Source organism: Chelonia mydas, chromosome 6 (assembly GCF_015237465.2).
Source record: "Chelonia mydas isolate rCheMyd1 chromosome 6, rCheMyd1.pri.v2, whole genome shotgun sequence".
NCBI lineage: Eukaryota > Metazoa > Chordata > Testudines > Cheloniidae > Chelonia > Chelonia mydas.
This window is the reverse complement of record NC_051246.2, coordinates 13,175,562-13,196,319: the sequence shown is the minus strand read 5'-3', so window position 1 is coordinate 13,196,319 and position 20,758 is coordinate 13,175,562. Positions and strand designations below refer to the sequence as shown.

At 42.7% G+C, this 20,758-nt stretch overlaps 1 protein-coding gene across 6 annotated transcripts in view; it reads right to left on the bottom strand.

Annotated features, from left to right (window-relative positions):
• Positions 1–20,758, bottom strand: part of LOC102931868 (E3 ubiquitin-protein ligase rnf213-alpha) — a 174,665-nt gene that overhangs the window by 57,214 nt on the left and 96,693 nt on the right. For all 6 annotated transcript variants that reach the window (XM_037899153.2, XM_037899155.2, XM_037899156.2 and 3 more), the window contains 14 exons: positions 20,301–20,491; positions 19,488–19,643; positions 14,720–18,346; positions 12,519–12,652; positions 12,303–12,398; positions 10,858–10,973; positions 9,489–9,617; positions 8,652–8,716; positions 7,812–7,962; positions 5,477–5,618; positions 4,522–4,695; positions 3,136–3,269; positions 1,704–1,861; positions 950–1,153 (listed from right to left, as the gene is read on the bottom strand). In XM_037899153.2, the coding sequence (XP_037755081.1) occupies positions 950–1,153; positions 1,704–1,861; positions 3,136–3,269; positions 4,522–4,695; positions 5,477–5,618; positions 7,812–7,962; positions 8,652–8,716; positions 9,489–9,617; positions 10,858–10,973; positions 12,303–12,398; positions 12,519–12,652; positions 14,720–18,346; positions 19,488–19,643; positions 20,301–20,491 (5,477 nt within the window). The remainder of the gene's footprint in view (positions 1–949; positions 1,154–1,703; positions 1,862–3,135; positions 3,270–4,521; positions 4,696–5,476; positions 5,619–7,811; positions 7,963–8,651; positions 8,717–9,488; positions 9,618–10,857; positions 10,974–12,302; positions 12,399–12,518; positions 12,653–14,719; positions 18,347–19,487; positions 19,644–20,300; positions 20,492–20,758) is intronic.

Below are 20,758 nucleotides of genomic sequence, written 5' to 3'. Positions count from 1 at the left end.
ATCACCTAGTTTGACTTCCTGCCTAACACAGGCCATAGGACCTTCCTGAATTATTTCCTCTTTGAACTAGAGCAGATCTTTTAGAAAAACATCCAATCTGGATTGAAAAATTGCCAGTGATGGAGAGTCCACCATGACCCTTAGTAAATTATTTCAATGGATAATTCCTCTCACTGTTAAAAAATTATACCTTATTTCCAATCTGAACTTGTCTAGCTTCAACTTTGAGCCACTGGGTCTTGTTATACTTTTATTTTCTAGACTAAAGATCCAATCATCAAATATTTGTTCCCCATGTTGGTACTTATAGTCTGTACTCAACTCACCCTTGAGCTTTCTTTTAATTGAGCTCCTTGATTCTATCACTCTATCACTTGTGGACACCAGAACTGGACACAGTACTCCAGCAGCAGTCCCACCAGTGCCAAATATAAAGGTAATGCAACCTCCCCACTCCTACTCAAGATTCCCCTGTTTATGTATGCTGGGATTGCATTCGCTCTTTTGCTAACAGCATCACACTGGCAGTTCATGATAAGCTGATTAATCACCATGACCCCCAAATCTTTTTCAGAATCACTGATTCACAGGATAGAGTCCCCCATCCTGTAAATATGCCTACATTCTTTTTTCCTATACATATGCATTTAGCTGTATTAAAATGCATATTTTTTTCTTGCACCTACCTTACCAAGAAATCCAGATCGCTCTATATCAGTGACTGTTCTCCATTATTTACCACTCCCCCAATCTTTGTGTCAACTGCAAATTTTATCAGTGATGATTTGATGTTTTCTTCCAGATAATCAATAAAAATGTTGAATAGCATACGGTGAAGGACCAGTCCTTGTCGGATCCAGTAAAAACACCCACTTGATGATGATTCTCCATTTACAATTATATGTTGAAAAGATCTACAATGAAAAACTATTCAGATAACCTCGCTCACCATTTTAGTTGTGTCTTCTTCATAAACTTTCAGCAGCTCACTGGTTAGAGTCTCCTCGTTCTTTACTAAATTGATGAACAGCTGATAATTCTCTTGTAGGTAGAAATATTCAATGTGCAGCCAAATCAGGGAAAACCCCACGTTGTCATGTGCCAAAGAGGTGCAGAGCCGCTTCGCACCCGTTACGAGAACATTAGACAAAATCTGGCGATAAAATAAAAAGTATTATTTCTACTCATCGTCAACCACAAGAATAGAGATTGACCCATAGAATTAAGTTCTCTGTTGCTGCTGTGTTTAATGAAAGATGTATGAAACTCTTACCCCAGTCAAAAATGTTGTTAAAATGCAGTTAAAGTTGAAAGCACTTAGCAGTAATTTAAGAGCAAATACAGTGTTTCAGTAAAGTGCATTTATCAAAAAACAGCAGAAGCGGACAGGAAGTGGTTTTATTTTTGGCAGAAAATTTTGACTGTTAAAAATCCAAAACCTTTTTTCCAAAAAGCTGAGGCAAGACCTTTTCAATAAAAAAAAAAATCTACAAAAAATTGAAAATATTCTGCATGAGCTGGCAATCTGCCCCCAATGACACCAATGGAGTAAGGGCCAATTAACACCAGCTGTGGATCTGGCCCTAAGTTTTTTTATTTTTTTCTGCATTAAGTTTAAATTGTCTGCTATACCATTGGTAACCCCATCCCAACCATTCAGCCTGGTGATGTTTAAAAGTGCTTTTCTGCAGAAACCCGTTTACCTCATAAACCTGAACATCTTGCCCTGGAAAAGCCATCCTCACAAAATCACTGGCATAATGCTGAACCATTTCTGGACTATTGCCATCTGGCACTGGCATGTTCAAGATAGAGCTTTGAAACATCTCAGCAGAGTCCATAGTAGGGTCCTTTGGATAATCTAGGATGACACAGAATGAGCAAAGGAGAGGGGCTTACTGAATTATAGTAAATCACTATAAATATTGTTTAGTAATTATTAATATGCAAGTGAATGTGGGACAAGAGTATAAGCATGGTGGGGCAATGGGAATCCTGTTTTTCTCCATTATAAATGGTTACTTGTTTGAATTATGATGCGGTGTTCTAGGTCATTCTAGTTGGGTGGGGAGGCTCTAGGTCATTCTAGCTGGGTGGGGAGTGGAGCAATTGTGATTCCTTCAGGCAATGAAGGACTGGAGTTCGCAAAGGACAAGGAAGCTCGGACAGTCTAATAGGGCAATCTTCAATGAGGAACTCTTTCCCCCACCAGCAAGACTTCTTTAAGGAGCAAAAGTTTAAGCACAGGCCCTACTGATCTGCATGTCTGAGAGTACCTACATCCCCAGATCTATCTGCAGATTCCTTTCCCAAGTCACTGATTTCCAGGATACCGTCCACCATCTGGTAAGAGTGACCTATATTCTTTAATACTTGCATTTGACTGCATTAGAATTAGAGCTGATTGGAAAATCAATTTCTGTCCCATGGAAAATTCTGACATTTTCCATTTTTTGTCACAAATCATAACAAAAAGCCAAAATCTGAAAATTGTGACAAAATTAAGTTATGATTTTTTTGGTTTGGGACAATCAAGATGATTAATTTTGATAAATTTGCAATGGTTTATTTTGATTTGACCATTTTTAATTTAATTTTTATGTATAAAAAACAAAAACATCAAAACAATGTCATTTAGAACCAAAAAAAATATGAATGAAACTTTTATCCTGAAAACGTTGAAACAAGATGCTTTGACATTTTCTAGTTTTCTAATAACATTTCATCTAAATTGACACAATTTCATGAAAAATTTCAGTTCTCAAGATGGCATTTTCTGACACCAAACTGTTTTGATTAAAATTTTTCAATCAACTTTACTTAAGCACAACCAAGACTCCAAGTGATGGAGATTCCACCCCATACCTAGGTGAGCTGGGCCAATGGTTAATTTCCCTCCCTGTTAAAAATGTACTAATTTCCTGTGTGAATTTGTCTCCCTTCAGATCCCATGCAGTGGATCTTGTTCTGCTTCTCTATGCTAGACTACAGAGCTCTCTTTTATGGGATATCTCCATCCCACGTAGCTCTTCTAGAAACCTGATCTGGATTAACCCTGTCAAAAGAGAGAGGAGAATTGGGTCCCATATTTTCTTTCGCAGTTAATTTTAATAGATGCAGAAAGTGTGAAGTTACCTTTCACCCGATGGACTGTCTCCCATATCTTGTCCAGGCGAGCTTTCAGAACCCAGCTGAATGGAAAGCAGCACAACATGGACAGGCTGGGGTCTTCGCTCATTGACAACACGGAAATCTTAGCATCAGGGGCCCTTGAGTGTTTAAAAACAAAGAAACATATACACACCCACATACACATTTATATATATAAAAGAGGGAGAGAGAGTTAAGCAATTTAGAGATGTGTCTTATTCCCCTCAGTCATCTCTAGACATGTGCTTCATTTAAAAGATAAACATGCCTAGAAAGGAATTCAATAAAAAAGAGAAACTGCCAGGTGGGATCAGAGCCAAGGTCAGTCTAACTTGATCTCCTCTCTCCAACAGCACCAGATGCTGCAGAGGAAGGTGTCAAAACCCACAGGAGTAGATGGGACGTAATCTGCCTCCCACATTAGGTGTCTAACAATTAGAAATTGGTTTAAGCATTGAAACATAAGGTTTAATATCCTTTCCAAACTTTTTGTCAGCATTCAATATATTAAGTCTGAATATTCTTGTGATCCTTAGAAATGTCCAGTCCCTTTTTGAATCTTGTTAAGTTCTTAGCCTCAGTGACTTCCTGTGGCAGTAAGTTCCAGAGGATAATTACATGTTGTGTGGGGGAAAAAATATTTCCTTTGATTGGTTTTGAATTTGCTGCCTTTCAATTTCATCTATTGTCCCCTTTGTAAAAGGGTGGTCTGCCCCTTTAGGGGCCATAGGCCTGGGGCCAGCCAGCCTATTCTTTTATCTGACCTGGCTAGGAAGGGGTCAAGTGTTCTCCCTAAAGGGCTGAGAGTACTCAGTCCGCGAAGAGGCTGGCTCCTGTGACTTATTCTGCAGCAGACAAATGCAGAGTGAAAGGCCTCTGGGCCCCTACAGCAGGGGAATAACTTTGTTTTGTGTTAGTTTGTGAATTAATAAACTGTGCCCAGGGGGAGGGGCCTGAAAGAGATCAGTGATTAGGACTAGATGAGCCTTGTGGTCCCTTCTAACCCTGTGCTTCTATTATTCTAAAACTCCCTTCTGATTTTTAAATCTATGGATCTATAAATACTCCTCCTCCTCCTAACACTAATAAATAATGATGCATATAAAAACTGGCAGAAATGACTTTGCCTGTAATTCTGTGCACATATTTGTCTGGGATTACTTGTGTTTAAATAGAACTACTAAATTTCTGGCTTCCAATACAGTGAGTTCCATACAGTTCTGATACAGTGAGTTCCATGGCTTAATTCTTCTATACATTTGTTGCTTTCCCACTTCCTTGAGCATGTACTTATTTAATAAACACACTCTCCACCATGTTTCCCACTCAGATCTAATCCTGAGAGTCCGAGCTTTCCTAGTGGTTTCTTACTTGTTAGTATACTTAATCTTCAGAAATGATTCATCTTTGAACATCTGGAGCCAGAGGTCAGAGAAAGGAGTTTCTTGAGAGATATGATCCAAGTTGTTGTTTGCATCAATTATTGCTAGAATTTGAGCAAACATATTTGCCACAATGTCTTCCAAATGATTCCAGACAGCATGCCTTAAAAACAAGGAAAAACATGTCTTATAAAATAATTCTTTCACCTCCCCCCCCTTAATCAGCTCATTTTTTGTGTCTGTAACATGAAGGTTGCTTTGCAGGGCTGGGCCCTAAGATACAACTATGTAAATATCCAACAATCATAGTCATCATAGAATCATAGACTATCAGGGTTGGAAGGACCTCAGGAGGTCATCTAGTCCAACCCCCTGCTCAAAGCAGGACCAATCCCCAATTTTTGCCCCAGATCCCTAAATGGCCTCCTCAAGGATTGAACTCACAACCCTCGGGTTAGCAGGCCAATGCTCAAACCACTGAGCTATCCTTCCCTCCCTCCTTCCTGTCCACACAGGACAAAAGAGGGAGCAAATTTAGCATTGGCTGGGTGATGTCTCTCAAGCAGTTTGGGAGTCAGCTGTCTGCAGTGGCTGAATACCATAAATATGAATTTCCAAAACTTTCAAGTTATTTATCTGCAGGGTTCGGAATATTTCATACAGCTGATCAATTTTGTTCTTGTTACAAAGAAGACCCTTTAACTGACCAATGACCTAAGATTTTGTTGCCAATACCCTGATTAACTGTGATTTTTAAAACATATGCTAGTCTTCTATATAAGTTCTTATACCACCTCATCACTGTTGTACCCAAGCCCCTTACAGTAATCCTTTAAGTGACGTGAAACAAACATATCACATTTCTTTGGCATTCCAAAAAAATGGAACTATTTGAAATTCAAATGGCCAACATGATGCACCTATAGAAGAACATACAACGTTACCTGAATGAAGTGCCTTCAAGTATGAACTCACTAGACAGAGCTCTGCGGAAAATCCACTCTCTAGGCTCCTCACTCAGCTTCTCTCGTTCTTGTAAAAGGTTACAAATTCTCCTTTTCAAGATGACCATAAAATGATGAGCAACTAGCCATAAAAGAAAAATAAATCACTTTATCTCACAATAGGGCTGATCAACATTTTCTTAATCGCAAATTGTGTTTTCAACTAAATGAAAAATAGGGCAGAAAGCCTCTGCTTTCCTCACATTTTTTATTTTTTGACAGAAAACCCAAAACCTGAAAATTTTCAGCCAGAAACGTTTTGGATTACAGCAGTTTTGGGCCAATTCTTTTTCCAGTTTTCAGGTGTTTGGTTTCTGGACAAAAAGTTGAAATTTACCATGTGGGAGGGGAGAAAAAAACATTTTCAAGGCCACTCTCCTAAAAACATTTCCTGTTTGTCTTCTTTGAAACAGTTCCTTTGGCCTAAGCAATCTGACCTTCCAACTGGAATCAAGAAACTCTTAGATAAAGGGTTCATGGAAAAAAGTGAGCTGTAGCAACTAAGGATTCCATGTGGCTCTCAGGTCTGGTCTACACTAGGGATTTACACTGGCATAGCTACGTCTCTCAAGCAGGTGAAAAATCCACACCCCTAAGAGATGTAGCTATATTGACCTATCCCCTGGTGTAGGCAGCATTAGGTTGATGGACAAATTCTTGCGTCGACTTAGTTATTGCCTCTCAGTGAGAGGGATTCCTGCACTGATGGTAGAAGCCCATCGGCGTGGGTAGTATCTACACTAAAGTGCTACAGCGGTGCAGCTGCGCAGTTGCAGCGTTTTAAGTGTAGACATACCCTCACTTTTTTCAGTTACTCTGGTGTAGATCTGTCATTATACCATTGAATTCAGTGCAATTACGTCCATGTTGTAGCAAAACCCCCTCCCACCTGGGCTAGAAACTGAAGCAGTCCACTAGTATTTAAAAGTACAGCTGGTTAGAACTTCTTTTCTCTCCATGGAAGATTTTGACTTTTCAGCCAAAAAAAAATCTAAAATGAAAAAATGTTGATTCTGAAATGCCACCATGGTGCCTCAGGAGAGTTATCGTTTGTGTGCCTGTGACCGAGAGCTGGCTGCACCACCCTGATCACTGACATCACTGCAGTACAGAAAAGGCTGCAAGCTTGGCTGGGAGGAATTAAACACTTTCTCTTGGTCGATTACAAAAACCTGTGTGGTAACTGCTGGATTGATGACAATTAGCAGGAATGGGGAGAATATAATGGGGAAGAACAGGAAGTGGGGGAAGAGCTCAGAGGGTGCGCTGTGCAGAGGAGAGAAGCTGTGTAGAAGTCTCCTCCTGCAGTGTCCCTGTGTCATGATCTGTTTGCTGGAGAACTGAAGAATAAAGGTATACATGATGAAAAGGAAACAGCCTGGGCATATTTGTGTTTTAGGGACCATGGAAACAACCTATGCAATGAGGCACACTGGATAGCTGAAGAAGCGTCCTGTGACAAGTGCCCCATAGCTCCATTCTCCTCTATGGGCCAGGCAACCCAGCCAGATGACATCTTGCACGATGCACTATGGTGTCTCCACTTCCTGAGGCACCAAGATATATCATAGGACTCCCATAACCAGAGAGCATCATGGGAAATGTAGTCCAGCTGGGAGCCCAGCCCACAGACGAGAAAGAGGGCATGGATGTAACCAAACTACAGCTCCCAAGAGACATTTGGGTGGCATTTCCAAATTGAAAGATTTTAGATTTTGGCTGTTTGGTTGCTCAGTTTTTAGATGAAAAGTTAACATTTTCCAAGGAAAATGGACACTTTTCAGTGTCACCTGACACAGTGGTTCTCAACCTGTGGCCTGCGGGCTGCTTGTGGCTCAATCAGCACAGAACAGCAGCCCATGTGACATCCTCAGAGCCATATAGGTTGTATTGGATGTGGCCCACAACTGTAAATAGGTTGAGAACCATTGGGCTATAGTTTCTCTCCATTAAAAAAAAACACCTTCCATCTACTTAGTTTGAAATATTTACACATTAGTTTGTTTAAAGTTGGATCCCATTTAATCACTAAGGACGATTGCACAGTTGCCTTGAATAATTGTGTAGAACGTAACAAATGTTGACAGCACAGCAACATGAAAGACCGCCACGCTCATTTTTCATTTGATGTCTAAATGGCATATTTTTACCCAGGAATCCACAGCTGTAAAGCTAGTGCCCTAGCTATTGTACCACTAATCCATCCAATTCCTTTTCTTAAAGTTCTTGTAATGGCCAGTCACACACAAATACAAGGCCTTTTATTTATACTCACATCTATTTTTGCTCTGAGACTGAAAAAGTGCACCACAGAGAATCTGTATCCTTTCTGTAGCTCGCTGGCTGTTGTCTTTCTTATCTTCCAGCTGGATCACAGCTTTCTGGACACTTTGTTTGATCATGAATTCAGTGTTGATCAGCTGCAGCTGGAAAAATTTTTGGCAGGGCAATGCTATTGTCCCCATATGGCAGATGGGAACTGAGACACTGAGAGACCAAGAGACTGACTCAGGGACACACAGGAAGTCAGCAGCAAAGCAAAGAACTGAACGAAGGTCTTCTGAGTCCCAGGCTAGTGCCCAGAATCATCCTTCCTCTTCACTTTCATGGCCACCAGCAGAATAGCATCTGAGCTGCTCCCTGGCAATCTCTGTAGCAGTTTGGGGAGGCATGTGCCGCATCTCAGGGCTGCAGTTCCTGTATCTGTCTCATGTTGCCCCATCTCTGCAATATCTGAGCACCTCACAAACACCAATGAGTTTATCCCCATGTCGTTGGCAGCGCTATTCCCCCTCCCAGCCACAGGTGGGGAGCTGAAGGCCAGAGACATTCAGTGACTTTCCCCAGGTCACACAGGAAGTCAGTGACAGAACCAGAAATGGAACCAAGAAGTCCTGAAACTTACTCCTAATGCCTTTCCCACACTACTTAACAAGGGAGGATGGCTGGTGTTCTCCTCTAAAACGCCAAGCGTGATGCCCTGCAACCTTTCCTCCCTTGGGCAGTGAAACCGGAGAAGCAGGGACCGCCCCAATTTGGACCTGTTATTTCTGAAAAGCTGAGACTGGATTTGATAGTTCTCACTTATGGCAGGCAAGATAAATAAGACACTTACATTTTCCTCTGGGGAGTAATTGGCTTTTTCAGCATCTTCAGGGGCAATAGAATCCTCTGGACAACCTTGAATGATGAGCAATTGCATGTTACTTATCTGTTGCATCAAAACCTTCAGATATTAGATACTTAAGGATTGGCAACAGTGTGATTACTGGGTAAAATCGGAGTCATACATTGACCTGGGTATGTGGCTGGTCCTTTGGATCAGAAGAACCCTTTGTTTGATTAAACTGGTTTTAAATAACCACTCATCATTAACTCTAGAGGTTCAACAAGGGCTGGAGTGCCTAAGGAGACCGCATTTCTGACTTCTTGTTAGCCAGTGTGGTGAGACTGAAGTTACTTTTGTGAGCGGTTTGGTAGCTCTCATGGAAGAATAACCACCGATTTGGGGTGAGTCTGCCCCATTTCTCAGCACTCTGGTATTCTCAGTTGTGACCCACTGAGGCACAGTGACAGCCGCTTCCAAGCGTGGGCCCAGGGCGATGGCACCATTGCCGCCATAGTAAACCCAATGACTGCCTCTGACTCCTGTACAAGTGGACCCGTGGACTGGATGACCCAGGCAGGAGCATTACGGGATTCCCTACCCCCCTCTTACGTCTCTGTGCGGGTGTGTAGCCTAAATCACTACTGAGTCCTCACAGGGAATGTGCGTGGAACCCCACAGCTCCATTTGCACAGTCGCTTTTAAACGTACGCTGATGTCTCCTTATCTGATTAAACTTCACTCCACTGATGTTACCATCCCCTTATCGGGGCAAACGGCAAGAGGAAAAACGGCAGAAGGTAAAACAACACATCAGAGATGGGGTTAAAGCAAGAAGTCGGTTACTTGAGTCGGTTCCCTGCTGGGTGCTGATCATGAAAATCTCAGCAACTGTCATTTTGGAGAGCTGTCCCAGATTGGCTGCAAAGGTCTCGGGAGGCAGCAGGTCATCCAAGTGAACAGCGCGCCACTCACCTGCAGAGGCACAAATGGAATAGACCACAAAATGTCATTGAGTCACAGAGTTTTAGGCCAGAAGGGACCATTCGATCATCAGTCTGACCTCCTGTATAACACAGGCCATTAAATTGCACCAAGTTACCCCTGTATTGAGCCCAATAACTTGCGTATCTTTCCAGCCAGGCATGTAATCTGGATTTGAAGATATCAAGGGATGGAGAATCCACCACTTCCCTTGGTAGTTTGTTCCAGTGGTTAAGTCTCACACTGTAAGGCATTTTCTCCAGCCTTCACATCATTTTTGTGGCTCTGCTCTGCCCCTTCTCCAATTTTTAGCATCCTTTTTAAAACATAAATATTAGAACTGGATGCAGTATTCTAGTGTTTGCCTCACCAATGCCATATACAGGGGTAAAATCATCGCCCTACTGCTCCTCACTCCTCCTGTTTATACATCCAAGGATCTCATTAGCCGTTGTTGTCACAGCATTACACTGGGAGTTCATGCTGAGCTACTTTGTCCACTGTGACCCCTAGATCTTTGCAGAGTCACTGCTTTCTCAGATACAGTCTACCCTTCTGTCCATGTGTGATTTTTATCATTTGGGGAGAAAGCTCACTTTCTTGAACATCCAGCACCACTAGCCTTTTCCCCTAAGAGTTCCCAACTACAGCTAACAGAATTTGTTTTGATTTTTGACATTTCTGTGACATTTTTCATCAAAACTTCACATTTTGATCTAAATGGGGGGCTGGGGTGAAGAATTCCCACCAAAAAGAACAGATTCCGGGGGTGGGGGGGGGGATTGTTTTTGTTGAAATTCCACTTCTTGGTTAAATTTTGACTAGCTTTCCCCCATGTTACGTAAAGCACAAGTTCTATTGAAACGGTAGTTATGCTTGTAAGTCACTTAGGCCCAGATCTTTAAAGTTATTTAGGTGTTGCTGTGCTCAGCATTGCAACACATAACTGATTTAGGAGCCTAAGTCTCAATTTCAAATGTGATTTAAGCACCTAGGAGCCTAAATCCCATTGACTGTCCTAAGTGCCTAAATCCCTTTAGAAAATGGGACTTAGGCATTGCAATGGTGAGCACAGCAATGCCTAAATACCTTCAAAACACCAGGCCTTACATGCTACTGAAGATTCCACCCTGAACAGCAATTAAGATGGTTAAAAATTATTCAGAATGTTGCAATAATTTTAACAATCCCTCTTGCTTTCAATTTTTTCCAAATCAAGACACATTCTTACCACCACTGAATGCCAGGTAACTGCACCCCCCAAGTATCCTTGGGACTTTGGTTATGACGACGACATGTGATGGACTGGTCTTTTTTGCTTTTCTTCTCTCATCCACTATGCAGTACCTGAAAACACAACAGAAGTAAGATTCATAGCTTCATAGATCTTCAGGTCAGAAAAGACCTTCTGACCATCCAGTCTGACATTCTGCATGATAGCACAGGTCAAAGAATCTCACTTGGTGATTCCTGAATCCGGCCCAACAACTTCTGTGTGAGCTAGAGTTGAGTTTTTAGAAACAGATGCCCGGCCATGATTTACAGACTCCCAGTGATGGAGATTCACCCCATCCCTAGGTGAGCTGTTCCAATGGTTAATTCCCCTCCCTGTCAACAATTTGCACCTTAGTTCTAGTCTGAATTTGTCTCATTTCAGCTTAGGGTGACCAGACAGCAAGCGTGAAAAATCGGGACGGGGGCGGGGAATAGGAGCCTATATAAGAAAAAGACACAAAAATCGGGAGTATCCCTATAAAATCGGGACATCTGGTCACCTATTTCAGCTCCCAGATATTGGATCTCATTCTGCCTTTTTTGCATTCAGAAATCTCCTCTCCACGTAGGTCCTTTAGGCCACAATCAAGACAGAAGAGGTGTTATCTGTCTCTCCAGCAGTCTCTTCCCTCTGGTTGAAATCCTGATATCTTGAAATCAGTGCCAAAGCTCCCTTTGACTTCAGTGAAGACAGTATTTCACCCTGTTTCCATTCTCCACTGTAACGTCTGAGAGTAAGGCTATGTCTACCCTTAAACCACTACAGTGGCACAGCTGCACCGCTGTAGCGATTCAGTGTGGATACTCACTAGAGCAATGGGAGGGATTCTCCTGTCGCTATACATAATCCAACTCCCCAAGAGGCGGTAGCTAGGTTGACAGAAGCATTCTTCCATCAACCTAGTACAGTCTACGCTGGGGCTTAGGTTGCCTTAACTACATACAAGGGTATGACTTTTTCACACCCCTGAGACTTGTAGCAAGGTTGATCTAAGTTTTAGACCAGCCTTGAGTCTGCTTTTGACTTTTTGCCATTATATGAGGTGACACCAGCATAATCAGCCATCCCTGCTGTTTGCAATGGGTACTGACTGTTGCAAGTCTGGTGATTTTTATCCAAGCCCCAGTTCCCAAAACGGCTAGATTATGGGAAAACCTGCTTTTGTTTAAGGTTGGGTGCCGAGCTGGCCTCCAAGATTCTTTTGACAGCCTTATTTTTCCCATTCAGCCTCCCTCAGACACTGCAATGGAGTGGAGCGCTGGAAATTCCATCAGCAGGAAGATGCACTAGCACAGAACCACCATGGTTATTTTATAAGGCCCCAATTCAGCAAATCATTGAAGCACATGCTTAACTCCTCCACTGTATTGGGACCTAAAATGATAAGAAAAGCTACTTACTTTGCACAGGCAAGAAGCCTTTTGCTGCTCTGCGGCTCGTCAAAGTTGAACTGGACAAAAAGCAGTTTCTCTTCTGTTGATTCTCTGAAAAACTTACTGCACAAGATGAAAAAGTCTCTTTAGATACTTTTTAAAAAATCACACTGAACACATAAAAAAAAATCACATACAAGACTAAACAACAAGAAAAAAAGTAGGACCAAAAAAACTTGTTACCTAAGTTCCTGGCGGAATGCATGTTCTGTGTCAAACTGACTGAGAAAAAGACAGCGGATTTTATTTTGGAGGTTCAGTCTCTCCCTTACCACTTCCAAATCTCTCTGGTTTAGAAGTCTGGCATGTGTAGAAACCTATGAAAAAGAAGGTCAATTTAGGCAAGATTTTTGCACCTGATTTTGCTATTGTAAAGACATAGGAAAACTGCAATAAAAATCATTCCTTTACCGGACTTTTGAACGGCTGCCCAACAAAACTGATGTGAAAATGGGTTTTTCCCTCTCATAGAAAATGTTGATTTTTTTGTTGAAAAACCAAAGCCACGAACCACCCCATTTCCTGCAGCGCAGCGCTCCCTAGCACCGCACTGGGGCGTTGGGATCAGCACTGACTGAGAGGGGAGAGCACCCCCTACAGAGCCCCCACCCCACTCCCTGCAGCACAGCGCCCTCTAGTGCCACAACTGGGGCATTGGAGTCAGCACTGACTGGGAGGGGAGAAAGCCCTGTTCTGAAACATGTCCCCTCCAGACACATGCTGTATGGGTTTTGACAAGACCATAGCATGAGGTACCAACACCAAACATCAGTGGATCATAAGAGTTTCCTTGCAATGGCCACAATAATAATGACTCTCTTTCACTGGCCCAAAGCCCAGAAAGTGAATAAGGCTGGAGGATCTTAGGCCTGGTTGGGATAGCTGGGTAAGATGCAGACAGAGCTGGGTAAGATGCAGAGTTAGGCAAATAGGCACTTAGCAGAAACCCACCTACATATGAATTCAAAGTTGAGCAGGTGCAGAGAAGAGCTACTAGGATACTAAGTGCAATGGAGAGCTGATCTTACAAGATGACACTGGAAGAGTGGTTTAGCCTAACAAAATGAAGGCTGAGAGGGGTTCCTATTGCTCTCTATAAATACATCAGGGGGTAAAAACCATGGTGAGAGAAGGGCTATTGAAGCTAAAGGACAATGTTGGCACAGAAATAAATGGGGATAAATTGGCCATGAATAAATTTAGAAGAAACTGGTTTTAAGATGCAGCTTGACAAATTTATTAAGGGAATTATCTGACAGAGTTGCCTATGTGAGCAAGGATGGGACTAGATGTTCCAGAAGGTCCCTTCCACTCCTATGTTCTTATATATAGAACTTACTTCTTAGTTTCTCAAAACCACAAACTTTTTACCTATAATGACAAAGTCAAAGAACCTAGAAAAACACTGCTCTGTAGAAAGACTGAAGGAGTGGGATTGTTACCACAGAAAGGAGATGAATAAAAGGGGGCTGGATCCAAATTTTTAAAATGCTCCCTAATCTAGCGAAGCAAGATAAGGAGCATCTGTTCTCCCTGTTTCATCACACAGTAACAAGGGGACAGTCAATGAAAATAAAAGGTGGGAAATTCAAAACTGATAAAAAGAAATCATTTTTCACACATGTAATTAGGCTGTGGAACTCACTGCCGCAAGAATTTGTTGAAGACAAGAACTTCATAGATTCCAAGGCCAGAAGTGACCATGGTGATCATTTAGTCTGGCCTCCTGTCTAACACAGGCTATAGGATTTCCCCAGAACAATTCCTGTTTGAAGCAGAACAGAACTTTTTAAAAAATCTGACCTCAGTGTTAAGACTGCCACTAATAGAGTTCAAACACAGCCCTTGGTAAGTTGTTCCAATAGTTAATAATCCTCACTGTTAAAAATGTATGCTTCATTTCCAATCTGAATTTTGTCTAGCTTCAACTTCCAGCCACGGGATCATGTTATACCGAGCAGACTGAAGAGCCCATTAGCTAATATTTGTTCCCACTTATAGACTGTCATCAAGTCAGCTTTGGACCTTCTCTTAATCAAGCTAAATAGATTGAGCTCCTTGAATCTCTCGCTATAAGGCTTGTGTTCTAATCCTTTCATCATTCTTATGACTCTTCTCTGGACCCTCTCCAATTTGTCAACATCCTTCCCACATGTTTGTACAGTGCCTAGCATAATGGGGCTCCGATTGTGACTGGGGTCCATCGGTGCTACCTTAATGTGAACGATAAATAATAACAGTAGTAGCAGTCGTCGTCGTCGTCGTCGTCTAATACTGTGTTTTCAGGGGCACCTGCAGTTATCATGGAAAGCAGCTGGAGTTCTGGTTGCCCCCACCTCTTAGAATCAGGCCCATTATAACAACACTGAAATAAAACCTCTCACCTCCAGGCACAGTCCATTGGTGCCATCTGCATTTGACTCTTGATTCACGGCTCCCCTGAGAATGTCAATCAGGCCATTGTGCTTCTGCTTTCCAAAGTACAGGTCCTGAATCTGCTCTGCGTCCTCCAGAGGAGAATATTTGAGGCGCAGGATGGAATCGGGGGTTGCACACTCGATGAGTTTGCTTTTAGAAGCTGCGAGGACTGACTCTTCATTGGGCAGACAGATCCACTGAAGGCCACTCGGAGAGCACTGCAGAACAACAGTGGCAGAAGTGTCATCGCTGAAACCAATGAAAACATCACATTCCTGGGGAGCCCGGTCTGCCGGCCTCGTGCAGCAGAAGTCCGTGTTCTTGGTAGTGACGAACAACTTGGCCCATTTGCCCAGCTCCATCCTCAGGTCCTTCTGCTGCCAGTGTAGAATGGTGTTCATCTCCAAGCAGTGCTTCTCCAGCCTGTTCAACAGTGGGGTGGGGAACTGTGTGTAAACCACGTCCTTCTCCTCAATCACAATCAACCTGAACTCCTCCTTCACGCGGCATTTAACTCTGTGAGTTCCAAGGCCAAGGTCGACATAATAGTTTCCTCCTAATCTGACAAAGCACTGGTTCAGCGCATCATAAAGGCTTTCATACAGGTTTTGAATGTTTAAGAGAATGACGGGCCTGCCTGTTTCCATGCAGATTTTCACTCTGTTAACAGACCGACACACCTGTGAATATTCTTGGTCCCGTGGGAAACCCGAGCCAAATATAATATCACAGTTCTCTATGTCCATGAGTTTGGTCATCTGTATGATCTGGAAAGCCGCGTGGTTTGTTGTTAACAGCAACAAGTATCTAGATACAAACCCCATCTGTTTCTTGTTTAAATTTTCCTGTAACAAACGAACTGTATGGATGGTTTCTAAGTTGGAAGGCAGAGATATGGGTGAGTACTTTCTGAACAGCTCTAAAGGATTCAGATCTTTTAAACCTCCAAAGTTTCTCAGAATTGCTTTTGAAATGAGCTCCCCTTCTTGAGAGATGCTTTCTATGTTCTTGGTGTAGGACAGTATCATTTTGATGAGGCTGTAGAAGTCACGGAGCCCAAAAAATTCCATGGACTGTTCCTTTAATATCTTACAATAGAAGTCAGCCAGGGGGGGGAACAAACGCCCAATCTTGGTAACATGCGTCTCATCAGGACAGATTCCCTTGGCTGTCTTTACCAGCTCGTCTTTGTTGAGGTCGGTCCGGAAAACAAGGAGGCCCCGGTTCATTTTAGCAGGGTCCAGGGCCCAGTTCGAAATGCCAACAAAGCCAACTTTTTTGTACGGTTCTGGGGCTTCATCATCAACGCAACCATCTTCAAGAAGAGGGTGCAGTGTCTTCAGGGGCATCTCAGGTGAGTCTTCTGCAAGGCCTATCTCATCCAGGATAACCACAGAGGCAAACTCCTCCAGTTTCTGGCCCCTTTGGAACTGTGCACATTGTTTGAAAGTGGAGATGATTCCTTCTGGCTTGGAATGAGGGCTGCACTGGAATGACACCAGTTGGACTTGCTTGCAGCGTTTGAACAATTCTGTTTTAGACAATCTGCCCTGCATTGCATCAGCGGCTATGGTCTTAGATAAGGATTTGGAGCTACCTGGCTTCCCGACAAGGAAGAGCGGCACTCTCAGGTCCATGCATATGACCATCATGAAGATGTTTTCCCTGAGGGCATCGTTCCGTGCTGTTGTCTTGGGAACAGAGAGGTTATCCAGGAACACCTCTTGGCAAAGTACAATCTCTTGCTGAAGCAGGGATTCAGGCACAGAGAAGCATTTCGCTATCTCTTTCAGATAATCTTGGCGACTCTCGAGAGATACATAATAGCAAACCCCAACTGCAAGAACCAGAGATCTTTGTGCTTCGTTTAATAGAGATATCTGATCTTTCTCACACCCCTTTGCAAGGGCATGAATGGGGTCTTGGTCCTGTGAATGTTGAGCCCCACTCTTTTTTTTGTCGATAAGTGGAAAAAGCAGGTCTCTTAAGTTATAAAACCACAGCAGCACCCCCATGCAGCGCTCTATGTCCCGGAGGCTGGTGATTCTGCATTCCTCTCTCTTTTCTCTTAAAAACTTCTGGGAGGTGGAAATGACAGAGGTAAAAACATCCATGTTGTCTTCGGGAAGCTTGTCTTTCACGATGGATTTAACAATCTGTCTGATGTACAAACTCTGAGTCTTTTCATTTATTTCCCCAAAGTCCCAGACAAGAGGCAACATGCTCGGTGGAAGAGGCTGCACCCGATACACCAGCTGCCTCAAAGGGATGTAGCCCAGCTTTTCTAGGGTGTCTTCACTCCGAACTCTGTACCCCAAGCCGGCTTTCTCTAGCTTCTCAATGGTTTCCTTGGTGTGCCTTTTGTAAGGGTTGCAAGCAGCCACCACTTTTAAGCGAGTGGTGGAGATTGGCTCTCCATTCACACTCTGGTCACACAGGACCTCTTTAATTGCAAACACGGCTTCGGTGGTGTTGGCTTCATCAAAGAACAGCACCGTGTCCATGTTGTGTGTCTCTTCATTGTAGCGCGCCAGCTCGATGGCTTCCTTGACTTTCTGGTGGATGATTTTGGAGCTGGTGCCTCCATGAACACGCACCAGGATCATATTCTGAACATCCCTTCCTGCTCTTTGCAAGCTGCACATGAACTGCACCAACTTGGTCTTCCCACAGCCTGTTTCGCCCATGACGATCACGGGGATCCCACACTGGAACCTCAGATGAATGGCCAGCATTTTCATGGTATTGTCCAGGGTCAGCTGGTAGGATTCATCTGGGTCCTGGGAGCTTCTCACACCGAATACGCTGCAGAGAGTTTCTAGCTGCTCTTGTCTGGACAGATCTTCAAACTTTTTATTGAAAGGGACTTTCTGAGCCTCAAGGGTGAGATATAAATGTCGGTCAATAACCTTCTTCTCCAGAACAACCCGTGAATGTGCGTCAACAGCATCAAAACTCCGACTGATGTGGAAACCCAAGAACTCCATGGAGTGGTTGTCAGCATGAAAAATTATGTAGGGGTGAGACTCTTGCTCCCACTTGCGTCTTAACTGGTACCCTCTCAATACACTGTCCTCATCCATTTTATCCTCTTCACTGGGGGAGCTTTCATCTGCCATGGCTAGAGAAGGCAAGGCAAAGTCCTTGGACATGGTGATCATAAATTTTACAATAAATGCTTTAAACCCCTTAAATTCCTCTCCAGCTAATTTGCTGCTGCAGAACACTGAGTTTTCACACTTCATTAATTGGAGGTTTAGGAAGCGTGTGAAGTTGCTGAGCTCAGTCCAGGAAGGGTTTTTTCTCCCGCAGGACTCCAACAAGAGCCTCAGACACTCTTCCTGGGTCCCTTCAGCATTCCTAGGGGTGAAACAGAAGCTGTCAAGATCGGCCTTTCGCTGGTATCTGCTGATGTACTGGTATGACCTTTGGAAGGCATCACCCCTGAACGTGTCACTGTCCAACAGCTGCTGTTCCACTTCAGCAGCAGGTCCAGAACTGTTATTTGTAAGCATCTCTAGTACTTCTATTGGTGATATGCATTTCACAGCTGGAAGGAGATTTAGAAATCCTGTCTCCATTTCACTAGTCATCTAAAAGCCAAATGACAAGGGGTTAAAGCTTTATAAACACTGAAGTTATAAACTGAAGCAATCATCTATAAATTGACATTTATATTATTCATAAGGACATGACTTAATTAGTAGAGCACAAAGAAATTGGATAAGGTAGGACCATGTTCCACAGTGCAAATCATTCCCTGTGATACAGCCAAATTTAGATTCATGAAGTAATTTACCTAATCCTCAAATGGTACCATCTCATCTTCCTAAATGATAGTGTTTAATTCACAAAACTTTGAAAGATGAGCAGTTGCCAATTTTAGGTAAACTATAAGCCCTGCTGCGAAAAAAGCCTTACTCTGATATAGTCCAACAGTCTGGCCTCTTGCACACTTCTGTGTGTAGCTGATGCTCTAAAACAAGCGAAGCACCAACCTTGGGGCCTGATTTTCCACTGTTTGGCATCTTGTGCTGTCATTTGTACAATAGTATTAGATCAGAATGGTAGCATCATATCGGTATAAACAGATTCACAAGATTCAAGGTAGGCTCTAACTTTATTTATACATGTATAATGTGTCCAATTTAACGCTATTCTGGATACTGACTAAAGTTGGCCAAAATTTTTTGTCTGAAAACATTTCCTGTCAGAAAATGTGGTTTCATTGAAATTGTTTGTAGGAAAGGATCAATTCTGATTACATTTTTATTACATTTTTCAATTTTCCATACAAAAAATACTGAAACAAATTTTTTTTTGCTTTGAATCACATCAAAAATTGTTTTGATTTGATAATGTTAAAATGAAAAAAATGCATTTTGACATATCTGAACATTTTTTTTTCAATTAAAAATGTTGCCATTTTTCATTCTGATATTTCTGAATCAAAACTTCTCAGAACTTTCCAAAGTTAGGATGAAAAGTTGAAATAGCAGACTTTCCAACAGGATGGAAGTTTCATTTTTCAAGCAGCTCTGGTACTGATAATATGTATTTCTTCCAACAGCAATGATTTTATACAACTCACTCATTTTTCTCTATTTTTGGACTGTACAATACAGGCCAAAGATTTGTAGTTCCATCAAAGTCTTCTTACACTAAATTTTAACATGCTGCTATCACATGAGAAAATCTGCTATTCACAGTGCAGAATTCACATTTGGAGAATACCTCTTGTTTTCTTGTGCTGCTTATGCCTTTTCCTCTCACCAGGTATTCAATCAAATAAAGATGGGACTCTCTGCACTTCCAGACCATGCCATCAGGGCTTTGGATGTGTCTCAGAATGCACAGCTCAATCAGTAACTTGTAAAGACCCTTCGAGACCTGTCAAGAAAGATGCAGAGCTGGTCAGTTTCGCTTCATTGCAATGTCAACTGTTCATTGCTTCCCATTGTTACTAAACATTCTGAATTAGTGAGGACCCAAAAAATCAACAAAAGAGAAGAGATGCCCCACGAAAGTACATCCCAGGTCAGAACCTCAGCTAGCGTAAAACAGGCGTCTTCACTGACTTCAAGCAAGCTACACTGATTTACACCAGTCAAGGATTTGACCCATTTATGGTCTCCCTCCTGACATAATAGTAAATGCTGGCCTGTCGCTGTGCCAGTTACAGAGACAATGGCAATACAAAGAGATTTGCTGGCATTGTGACAGAGTATCAGGTGCTGGGACACTGTACAGTGACGCAGAGTTAAAATCTGCTGGGAGCGTCATCTTCTTTTGGCATCACAAGTGGGTGGGTCAAGTTTGGTTTGTGGTGGAACTTCAGGTAGGACAGCTAAATTTCAGGTAAGACAACTGTTCACAGTTTAACCCTTTGTTACAGAAACTGAAGGGTATTAACTGCATTGCAATACTACCTACCAGTGGAAGGAATTTACTTATCCGACACTGAAAGGCCATTTTGAATGAGGCCCTGGAAAATCCATCTCCACTGTATATCATGGCATGGAGATTGCGCTCGGAAAAGACACTTACCACAGGGGATACGTCAATATGGAAGATCCTGGGCCCAGCCTCAGTTGGTTTCTGTTCCAGTGAGCGAAGCTCTTCCAGGAGAAATCCAAAATCTATTTCTGACTCTGTCAGCCTAATGGTTTTGTGGCTCAGCCCTTTCTCTAGTCGGGTTTTGGCTTTTCTGGTTGTATTTGCTACAAACAAAGACTTCCCTAAAATGAGAGAGAAGGTCAAGATTCAATTTCTACAGTGCTCTGCCTTCTCATAGTCTGTCTTTATGTTTCCATTTCTTCACCTGAAGCAGAGAAGGCCAGATCCCCAGCTAGTGTAAATCAGCCATAGCTCCATTCACATCAGTGGGCTAGACCCCCAGCTAGTATAAATGGCATAAGTCACTTGGAGTCAATGGTCCAGATCCATTGGAGTGAGCCATTGGAGTGAGTGGAGCTACGCTCATGTACACAGGCTGAATATCTGGC